This window comes from Limulus polyphemus, unplaced genomic scaffold (assembly GCF_000517525.1).
Source record: "Limulus polyphemus unplaced genomic scaffold, Limulus_polyphemus-2.1.2 Scaffold549, whole genome shotgun sequence".
NCBI lineage: Eukaryota > Metazoa > Arthropoda > Merostomata > Xiphosura > Limulidae > Limulus > Limulus polyphemus.
The window spans coordinates 195337-207258 of record NW_013666159.1 but is presented as its reverse complement, the minus strand read 5'-3'; the positions used below and the strand labels follow the sequence as shown (position 1 = coordinate 207258).

General features: G+C 30.8%; 1 protein-coding gene across 1 annotated transcript in view; it reads right to left on the bottom strand.

Moving 5' to 3' along the window:
• The window catches only part of LOC106459035 (serine/threonine-protein kinase MRCK alpha-like), a 135974-nt gene that overhangs the window by 98269 nt on the left and 25783 nt on the right, over nt 1–11922 (bottom strand). Inside the window, exons 5-9 of the mRNA XM_013918606.2 lie at nt 10684–10779; nt 8656–8898; nt 5341–5397; nt 4438–4581; nt 4014–4182 (exon numbers count right to left, since the gene is read on the bottom strand). Of these exons, the coding sequence (XP_013774060.1) occupies nt 4014–4182; nt 4438–4581; nt 5341–5397; nt 8656–8898; nt 10684–10779 (709 nt within the window). The remainder of the gene's footprint in view (nt 1–4013; nt 4183–4437; nt 4582–5340; nt 5398–8655; nt 8899–10683; nt 10780–11922) is intronic.

Below are 11922 nucleotides of genomic sequence, written 5' to 3'. Positions count from 1 at the left end.
TTTAACATAACAGCAAATGTACAACGTTTCGACAAGGTTTTGTCATCATCAGGTACCTTATATTAAAGTTTTTCTTCATTACCCATTCAAGCCGTCTCCAACCATTATTAGTCTCAAAGTGGGTTCCTCATCATCGAAAATACTGTAAGTAAATACATGAATCTTTAAATTAGTATACAAACACCTGGTTAATGAACAGACATGCACACACACAGAGATAAAAAAAAATACTGAAAACAAGGAATAAGTTTAAGGTACATGTTTATACTTTAGTGCTAATTAATCAACGTAATTTCACTAAATTGAATTCAATGGGTATATATATTTTAATGTGGATGTTCCCTTTACATACTCCTCTTTCAGGAATTTGAAGGGAAACTTAATTATGTTCCTGAATTATTTCCAAATCTCAAGTCTATAGGGATACATGAAATTTTTGCTTATTGTGACTTTTGATTTTTTCCATAAGATTTACTAATCAATTGTTTAAAAACTGTTGCTTAAAAGAAATGAGTAACTTTGAGTTACAATTTTTAATAACCTTTAAAAGTATGTTACTGTAATAATGGGAGAATTGTAGATATGCAAGTTCAGCTTATAAAACCAGTTTCAAAACAGCACATGTAACCCCATTACAAGCCTTCGTGAATACATCAAAAGCACAAGTAACTCCATTACAAGCCTTCATGAATACATCAAATAACCTTAACTTTCATATTTTGTTTCGATAACCTCTAAAACCTCTTAAATGAATAATAAATGGGGGGGGGGAGAACTTTTATGCTTTCCCTCTTATTTTCTCCACCCCTAATACTAAACTGTAATGAGATTACCTGCAGTAATAGTTGAAAAATATGAAATAAAGGCAAGATTCATCTACCTTTGCTTTTTTATATTAGAAAGACTGCAGATTATAAGACATATAAAATTATTTATCATAAGAGCTTCAGACTTCTTTACAACTACTTTCATTTAATTTTATTGCTTTTTGAACCACATCTAGCTACAGTAACAAGCAGTAAATCACAAGGTAAGCAGAGTAAACAAATATATCAGATTACATGTACATCTGTCTAAGTGCTGATCGAGCAGTGACGAGGAAAAAATTTTGTATTTTCTTCATTTATGTTTTCTTTACTAACCTAATATGTTTTTCATTTGTAAATTTTTTTATTAAAAAATGTACATAAAGAACAAGAAATTTACAACCTACCTAAGCTCTGAGCCATTTGAACTCGAGTGCCCGCTTTCATTATCATAATCTTTTTTAACTATGTTGGTTGTCCAAAAAATAATTCATGTAGTTTTCTTTCAACTATGCATTTTAAGACATAATAATTCCAACAGTAAAATTCCAACAAAGAGATGCTGAAAGAATGGAATAACAAGTCATATGTTCAAAGTACACACTTATAATTTAGTACTACTTAATCAACATAATTTCATTAAATTTAATCCAATTTATGTATTAATGTGGATGTTCCCTTTCTATACTCCTTTTTTAGTAATTTGAGGAAAACTTGATTACATTTCTGAATTATTTAATAACCTAAAAGTTTATATGGATATAGGATTTTTTCTGCTGCTTCTTAAGACTACTTTGAGCTTTTACATACAATTCACTAATTAGTTGTTTAAAAACTGTTGCTTAAGGAGAATGAGTATAAAAGTTTGATTTTTGGTAACAATCTTTAATAACCTTTACCTGCATATGCGCTTATTATAATATGGAAGAATTGTAGATACCCAAGCTTCAACTTATAAAGCTAGTTTTAAAACAGCACATGTAACATGCCTTCCTGAGGGCACAAAATCAGATTAAGTTCTCAATGTTCCAATACTACAGAGACCAGAATAGCAATATTTTGACTTCAACAGCCCATCTCTATCTGCATTCCAATAGATGACAACTTTTCCATATTAACTGAAACATAGCCTAAATCTTACTATAACAAGTCAGTCAATATTATTTACAAGATGAACTGATAGTACAAGGTCATTAAACATCTAGCCTTAAATGAAACTTTGAATAAATAAAGCTTTTTACTATTTAACTATATACTTGAAATGTCATCAAACTCACAAGATAAGTTTTGTTCAAGCTTTTTCGCTGATGAATACCATAAAATGGTTACCACCACCAACTTTATTGAAAGGTTTGTCGAACATATTACCTGTCTACTTCAGTTACTCTATTTCTTTATCAATTATCTTTCAAAATTATCTGTCCTTTCTTAATCTTCAAACTAGCAATTTGTTTATGAAACATGGAGGGTCCACCTACAAAGTAGTTTTACTTCCAAGCCTGAACAACAAAAATGGGTGAAATCACTGATTTTCTAGGTAAAATACACACACAAAAAAGAAAGAAATGAATTAGTGGGATAAATTACAATATTGGTATTTCTTTTGATATTTGTTGTGTAACTCTAATGTTGTATATATATTGCAAGCCATGGTGTCTGTCCGAACATTCGTCTGTCTTCTGTTTGAAAAGCTGAAAATGCAGGCAAAGCTCAACATTCACTTTTGAAATAACAGGAGAACAGGCATGAATAATGCTGATGCCAAATTTTATTTCACCAGATATTCTATATGAAACTGTTAGGAATTAATCACACTATCATTCACATTTCTAAAATGTGACATAACTTGAAAGAATAAAAATGTAGATTTACTGTATGTTATTGTTGAGTGGCTCTTGGCATGACTGAAATGCTCAATAATTACTTTTCATGGTGGGTGGTATAAGTAGCTCAGAGCCAAAGCTCTGAGTGAAACTGAGAATGCAACACAATTAACCTTTTTAAGGTCCATGAAATAATTTAAGTTTATAGATTAACTTAAATTTTTCCCACCACTGGGGATGGGTATTTTTGTTTGTAATATATGAAACCATCAAAGTCATGGGTCAAGAAGCAAATAGTTTAGAAACGTGTTTAAAAATCCAATGAGGGTACGTACCAAAACCAACTGGTAATACTAGGATTGGGATGTAAAAAATTGTTTTATTACAATCAAATGAAAAAGCATTAGCACAATTTGGTTGAACACACAATTACATTTTAATTATATGAAATCCTGCAATCAGAAACATGGTGATGAATAAAAGCAGGCACCCTGAGTATTATCAACTCAAAATTACTCAATATTATATGAAGAACACAATAAATAAAAGAAAATAAAGCTCCTTTCTAAATGCTATTTATGTTTGATATATAGTTTGAGTCATTCTATCTCTAACTGATTCCATCTGGCACTATGACAAGCCACGACTTACATAACTTAAAGGATCAGAAACCCCTGATTAACTTACAAGTTATTCTTGACTGTTAAGTGACAACTAAAGCTCTCGATTCATAATAGTAGTTAATGAATATCTGAACAATTACACAATACTAAATTACATGCTTGCCTCTCATTATGTGATCCTTATTTAACTGGACTAAATCCACACAGTAGGAACATTTTCATATCTTGAGTACAAAATAATGCTTTTCAAACCACACTATGGTCCAAAATCTAATGTTTCAGTATAAGTCGTTCTTAATTTTTAAGATCTGGTTACTAAATCTAACATACCTTTAAAAATGTCATAATCCATTTTTAAACCACAGAAGACTAAAAATTATTAAAATAACTTGTAAATAAGCATGTATCTAAATGTCACATTCAATACATTCAATAAAGTATTAGATAATAAACAATAAAATATTGTGTATGAAAGTATCATACAAAATTTGTCACACACCACCACCAATTCGTACACGTGACACACAGATCTAGAAATTCATTTCAACATTAGCTGTATTCTATACAGCAAAAATTATACCAAACTCACAAAACTATGTGTGTGTACGTGTGAATACACCACACCATACCTACAGCATGTACAAGCTAACTGACAGCAAAACTTTAACTGCCACTAATAAAACAGGTATACAAATACTTTTTATTCTTAGCCTCACTTCTTATGAAAAATGCTTGCCATCACCTAATGATGAAGTGCTTACCATCTCGTATGTTATCCCAGTCAATGCCTTGAAACCAGGGATGCTGTTTAAAATCTTCTATCCCATTCTGACCAAGTCGACAGTCAGCACTACAAATTAACTTCTTCATCAGGTCTTTTGCATCATCTGACACTGTGACAGTTGGGTCATCTGGGATAGCAAAGCATGTCTGTGGAGGACAATGTAAGAAAGAAAAGAGTAAAGAACTAAACTGCTATATTTTCAAGTACAACAGTGATTTGTGTTTTTTTGAGTGCTTTTTGGAAATTTGTTTGTTTTATTTTATCTCCTATAACATTTAATTCCAAAATGGCTAAAAACTGTAGTTTAAAGTTAGTAATGCTTAAATGACTAAAGACTAAAGTGAAAATAAACATATAAACTCATCAAGTGGTTTCTCTATATAGATGTACACCATACTAACCTTATGACTCATGATCTTTCCATAAGTCTCAACCAAAGATTCTGCATAAAAGGGAGTTTCCCCATACAGCATTTCAAACATGCAGACCCCTAAAGACCACCAATCACATTCAGGTCCATATTTTCCTTGCCCATCTTCCATTGCCTGCAAAACAATTCTATTAAGAATATAGCCTCAAAACATCGAAGATAGCTACAAATGTACACTTAACAAGTTTTCAATTAACAACAACTACTAATCACAATAGAGGCACCAGATAGCCTTGCTCACATACATAAGCAAAAGTCCCTTTGTTAGCATGAGGTGATCTATTCTTGTATTGGCTAATTAGGAAAGAGATGTTTTAACACACCTTTTATGTGTATACTTAATTTAGTACAGTTATTGCATGCTATGCAGTGTACTACAATATTGTTACATACAAAAGCATTGGTCATATCACAATATTCTATTAATAGAGAAGCCTGTATTCTCACGAATTCTCTCTCATGTTTAGCATTCTTTTTTGTTTTGATATGTATGTTGTTATGTATGGAAGAAAAATACTCTTACTATTGAAATTTTTCAGTCATTCACATCATACTTGGGGCACCACAATGTATGTTGTTATGTATGGAAGAAAAATACTCTTACTATTGAAATTTTTCAGTCATTCACATCATACTTGGGACACCACAACGAGTAAGACGACTTAAGATCCACTACAGCTACCATTGCATTGTGTTGTTTTTCTCATTTGATAACAGCTTAGAAACTAAGATATTTTAACTGATACATTAAAAAAAAACCTCCAATAGTATAATATAGTTTAGATACAAACTGATTTAGTTGATAAAATATCTTATCAGTTACAATTATCTTTTGAAAGAGTTGTAAAAAGTAGTATAAATGATGGAAACTTACCCTAAGTATTTCAGGGGAAATATAATCTGGAGTCCCTACTGCTACATTGGACTGAACCTATCATATTTCAAGATACAAGAACAGTTGCAATTTAATGTAATACTGAAAAGTATAAATTATGTACAGAATTTTGATTTTAATTCTAAGAAGTATAAACAGAGAAAAGTTGGAGTCTTCAATGGAAAACTCCTGGCTCAGTTTTTGATCAAGAAATTCCAATACAACAATGTTTTTATAACCTGGGTACTAGATAGATTTCTTCAAAATCTTAACTCATTAAACCCACTCATATGTTCACAATGCTCAAACAAAAAACAAATCATGCTTTCCTAGGTGTTTTCACTGAATAGCTTAAACACAGTTATACCATCACAGTATACAAGAAACCTACTTAAACAAATGCCTTTACTACATCATTCCCACTTAATTAAAATGTGAAATTAAAAGAATGTATAATAGTTAAATGTATGAATAAGCCAGAAAAATCTACAAACAAGATCAACCAAGAGGAAAAAAAATTCATACGTTAGGTTTTCAAATCAAACAGTTCTGTCTCAAACTTTCTCGGTACTTCAGACACAAACTACTCAAATAAAGCAATCATACCAAATCGAAGATGAATTATTTTTTTTAAATTAAACTACAAACTTAGAAAAATTTGCCACTGACTAAACTTCAAAAATAACAATACATGCTTAGAGGAAAATTTATCAAAGTCCTACAATCAATCACTAAAGAAAAACAGAAAGGTATTCTATAAAGTATGTTATTCATGTTGCAGCTTCTACTTAGAAAAAAACAACATACAATAAATAAAAAATTCACTGTAAGTCTACTACATCAAAAACGCCTAGACACACAGAACACACTTACCAAACTAGCCTCATCATACACTGAAATAAATACTAAACCTCAACACTGAAAAATGACAACTCATAGAATCCTTTAAAATCAACATCCAAACTAACATCAAGACTTAAGGATCCACAACACATGGTTATAAAATCATTTGACCAAAATATCACAACAATGACATTCAATTAGAAAATACAAATACACATTAATACCAACAGCTACTAGAACACAAGCAAGACTTCAATAATATGTCCACAACAGGAACAGAAATGTCTCTGACACATAAGCCACAGTGACCTAAAGAAACTTCATAAATAAAACAGAAACTTCATTCATTTCAACAACATAAAAAAGAACTTCTCAGCACAAAACTACAATTTTACCTTGAGCAAGGATTTAGAAAAAAAAATTATAATTATAGTTAAAAAAAAAGATTATCTGTAAACATATTTTAGTCACAGTTATCAGGCCAACAGGAAGAATTCTGAAAGTAACACAATCATACCATGTCACTTAATAGCAATGATATCACTATTGCACACCTTGCTGTACTCATAGAAAACATAACACTGGACTTGTATTATATTTTTCTATTAAACAAGCAACAAAACAGTTACTTTGGTGCCATGCCTATCTCTCTAGCTGAATGTTTTAATTCCATCATGATCACTCATAGCACAACTATGATACCAGCACACAGCAAGTATATACACATTAGATATTTAAACACACACACACAAGTACTCATTTTTAAAACAAAACCTTTTTTTCTAACATATTTATTCTTTCTAGTACAGGAAAAAAGTGATACAGTCATGGTTGTGTAAGCCATATCAGTTCTAACAAACCCAAGTTACCATGACTGTTTAGGTTCACTGATTCATTTCAGGTCTGTACAGAAAATAACACCTTTAAGACTTCCAAAAAATTACACAAGGAAACAACATCAGCAAAATACAACTAACTGAGAGAAAAAAGAGTGCTGGCACATTTAGTGAAGAAGACGTAAAAGAATATGTTACAAATATTGTGGAAGGAATCAATTTTTTATTGGTGAAACTAATATTACCTATTAAAACCACAAGTTGAACAAATCATAGTTTTAATGGCTTAAAAGCTATTTATAAATCACTTCTCACAGAATTACAGAAATGTATGTGTGTGTGTGTGTGCCTACAGCAGTGCTGTGATCAATGCAACTAAAGCTAGACAAGCAAAGGCTAAAACTATATTGATGCATATATATATTTCAATATTTCCTCGAAGGCAGATTTTCATAAACACTTATTCTGTTTCCTCCACACAAGGTCCAAACAACTACATACAGTAATGACAAAAAAAAAGATTAAAACCTTGAGAAATATGACAAGTACTCAATAGTCAATTGGTAACTTAGACACTTGCAATGAACCAACAGTGAAAAGATGAGGTAAAATTATGTGTGGTGATTTCTGTTGACACCCTGTAACAATTAATGATAAAATGTACATCATACACTGTTTAAGCAACCCGGATGACACAGTCAGAAATGGTATGTTGCAAAGCACAACACTGATCTAAATCCCACCAAACCATGGTGGGATATCTCGGAAAAGCCAGATTCTAAGTCAGTATTCACCTCCAACAAAACTATGCCAACTGCAAGAGGTTATTGTCATAATGGAGAAAGCCTTGATACCATAGAATACCTTCAGATACCTAACCGAATCTATTACCGATGATGTTTTTGCTCTGCTTGATGCCCACACATTACTTACACAAAGTAATTTAGTGCATTTTTTTTTTAGCATTGTAAATCTTCATGAGAATACTAAACAGGCCACAAAAACAAACAGTTACATGGATGTTACCAAAAAAAGCATAAACATTTCTTTTATTTTACAAAATCTTTTAAATATGTCAGTTTAGATACTTTTCTACTGAATTCCTGTAAAAAAAAAAATTCATATTAGAATTATGAAATCTAAACAAAAACTCTTTCCTTCCCACATCAAATAGTGTTGTTGTCCATACAGAAAAATTACTAGAGTTCTGAATAAAAAAACATAAAACATTACAAAAGCATTTTCATACATCATAACAATACAGCAACAATTAGACAAGTATTGATAACATCTCTCAAGAATAATAAATATAAGATCATTTGTCAGCTCAAGCATTATTACAGGCTTCAATTATTTAATGAATTAGCTGAAAAAATTTTGCAAAGGGCAAAATGAAATTTTGCAATTCACATAACATTATTTATAATAAATAAAACTATTTAACCCAAATTCACATAGAATTTGGAGATTATCATTGTTTTATTCATTAAAGTTTTATTTTTACCAAAACCTAAGGTTAAGTTAAATTTGGAAATTTAGTTCTAATTGCATACTCTGTTTTTAGTTTTTCAAATTAAAATTAGTGGTTTCAACATCTTCAGTGTGTATTCTATGTTTGCCTTTCAATAAAACTTACAGTTCCATCATCAAGAAGTCTTAAACAAGAACCAAAGTCTGCAAGCCTGATGTGTCCATCAGTACCCAAAAGTATGTTGTCTGGTTTGATATCTCGATGTACATATTTCTGTTTATGAATAGCATCAATAGCCAGAATCATTTCACCCATGTAGAATTTAGTCATTTCTTCAGGCAGTCGATCTTCATATTTACTTAGCAAAGTCAGTAGGTCACCACCAGAGTAGTAGTCCATCACTAAATACTGGAAAAAGAGAGAAAGGCTCTATATGTAACAAATGTGTTGCCAAGTTATTTTTTATTAACAAGATAGTTTCTTTCTACTCATCAACAACAAACTAAAAGAGCTTGTTTTAAGGTAGCATCATATTACTTTTTAATTTCATTAAGTAATACTTCCATACTGAATTGTTCAATATTGATGCATATATATATTAATAGTTCCTTGAAGGCAGATTATCATAAACACTTGTTCTGTTTCCTCCACATAAGGGTCAAAACAACTATATAAAGTAATGGAAAAAAAGATTAAAACCTTGAGATATATGACAGGTACTCAACAGTCAACTGGTAACTTGGACACTATCTACTATTGTCAATTCATAAGAGAAAAAGATTCCAGTTTTAAATCTAAGCAAGTCCTCCTTAGAAAAGGATTAGAAACAAGTATTACTGATTTCATTTTGCTTTTAAGATAGTTTTCAATTAAAAAATTTCTCTTTATATTACAATAGATACAATATCAAAACTATACAAATGTGAAATACTTAGAGAATGAAGCTGAAAGTAGAGGTTGAGGACATGCCTGTTACCAAGTCACTACATCAAATTTGCTCAGAAAATATAAACATTATTCAATAGATTATCCACCATTCAAGATACTGGTTGTCACTAGGGAAGATTATAATGTTCATTTTATTGATCAGCACAAAGCTGAAATTAAATTACTCATTTTGTTGTTAACCCTAGAATGCCAGCATTAAATTTTCAATCACTAACACCAGGTAGTGACCTCACACTGGCATTCTAGGGTTAAGAGTAAAAGGACTGAGCCCCAAATTTTAGCATTATAACCTATCAAGCTTACTGTTGAACCACTGTGGAAAATTATAGTTTCATATAATTCCAGGTACAATGAACCCTCAAGCAGTGAATTATTCCAGCTTTATGGAAAATGCCCTAAGTTGGTAAACAACTATAGTTAAAAAATTGAAGGGAGACAAATGTTACATGTGCTGTCTGGTAATAAGTTTGAAAACGCATACACGACTTATTTTGTCAAATACCATTTATATCATTTAGTACAACAATAAACTGAACATGCACGCAATTTTCACAATGATATACAACACAGGCTGTCAGTAAATGCTAAATTACCATTAAACAACAGCAGTGTTTAAAATTAATATGCACCCTTAATGTGCTCTAAAATGATATAATAAATGTAGCCTTAACACTTGTATAAAGCAAGAAAAACAGTTTCAAGACAATCAAGTATATTCACATATATATACAACTGTTTTCCTACACCCAGTTCAACTTACTCTATGAAACTTCTTTATTTACTTGAACAAGGATGTATATATACTGCCAGGATGTTGAATATTTTAGCAACTGATGAAATAAAGGTAACTACACCAGCTAAAAAGGTTGACACAACAATACCCAACTTATTTCTTAAAAACATGAGATGTGTAAATTGAATATCTAATTGCATTTCAAAACTTATGAAAGAAGAAAAGTTAAATATAACATATGAAAAAGTCATATAGTAGGAATTCATATATATAAAAATAGCACAAAAGTCCCATTACCACAATTAAATACTTTACAAACACAGGCTTACAAAACCACCATTAAGAGATACTGGTTTCCTCCATTACTATTAAAAAACTTAAGGTATCACACAAGGGTAACAATCATGTATATTAATGTACTACCTTTGTGATCTGACATTCATGTAAATTAATGTACTACCCTTAGGTGTTCTGACACTCGTGTAGACCGGTGAATAATGTATGTTACATACCAGATTGCTCTCATCTTGGAAAGCATAATGAAGATTAGTTATCCATCTTTTATCTCCATTAATCAGAACATCTCTTTCTTCTTGGAAACAAGCAGTCTGTATAAATTAAATATGAAAAATAAAAATGAAACAACAGTAATAACCTACACTATTTAATGCAATTTTACTGAAATTCTGTCAAAAAGTGACTGGCTTCAATATAAAGAAAATTAAATTCCAGTAAAAATTATTATTCTATACCCAGGCTTCAAAACAAAGTTACTCTATTCATGGACTATATAAAATGTGTACAATATACTTTTATAAAAACTAAGTTTATAATTAGCTTGAAATATTTTTTTTTGCATTTCTTAGTGAACAGAAAAAAAGAGAGTAGGATTTGACATAGAGCCGATATTTCATAAATTTCACTTCTTAAAACCTCTACACAACACTTTTACTTCAAATCACTTTGTTCCTGTACTTCTTCATACAAGGTAGCTGCTAATAAAATTAGAACTGTTCATCTGTTTGATCACACTGTATTACTAAACACTACAATGTTTGTAACCTTTTCTATCCATTATTATTTCACAAGCTACTTATATTCTGCCCTTCAGAACCACTTTGTCTATAGTTATATTAATTAACCCTTTTGGGACGGGTCACGGGTGAAAGGCCACGTCATCTCGTTTGTTGACTCGCATTCAAAATTTTATTTCACGAAGTTACGTCAATAAGTTTGGTATCAAACTGTAGATTATAGTTCAAATTTTAGTACAATACATTACTCAATTTCTTAATTTAAAAGTAAATGTTAAAAACGCAGATAAACATTAATTTTTGTGTGTCATGTGGTATGTTGAATGCAGCACTGGTTCAAATTAGATGTTTGTGAAGTCAAAATACTAAGTCTATAGTTTTGTACAAATTAGAAACTCAAATTACTGATATTGACAAGCTAGAATACAAAATAAGAAGGTATTATCTTTTCTATTTGCTAAGATATTGCTCATGTAATAAATTGAACATGGTGGCACTCCGCCCATCTCTTTCCATTTTTGGAAACACTCCCTTATATACAATTACTTCTATATATGACATAAGTAACCAATTGGAAGCTTAGAATGTTCCCCCTAGTGGCTTTCTCAGCCATTTTAATGGGCTTGAATGCCATTTCTTTCTTTTGAACCAAAATTTCAAAGAGGTAGGGTATCTCTTTAGTCTGCTCAAAATTTCATATTTTTTAGACTAAAATAC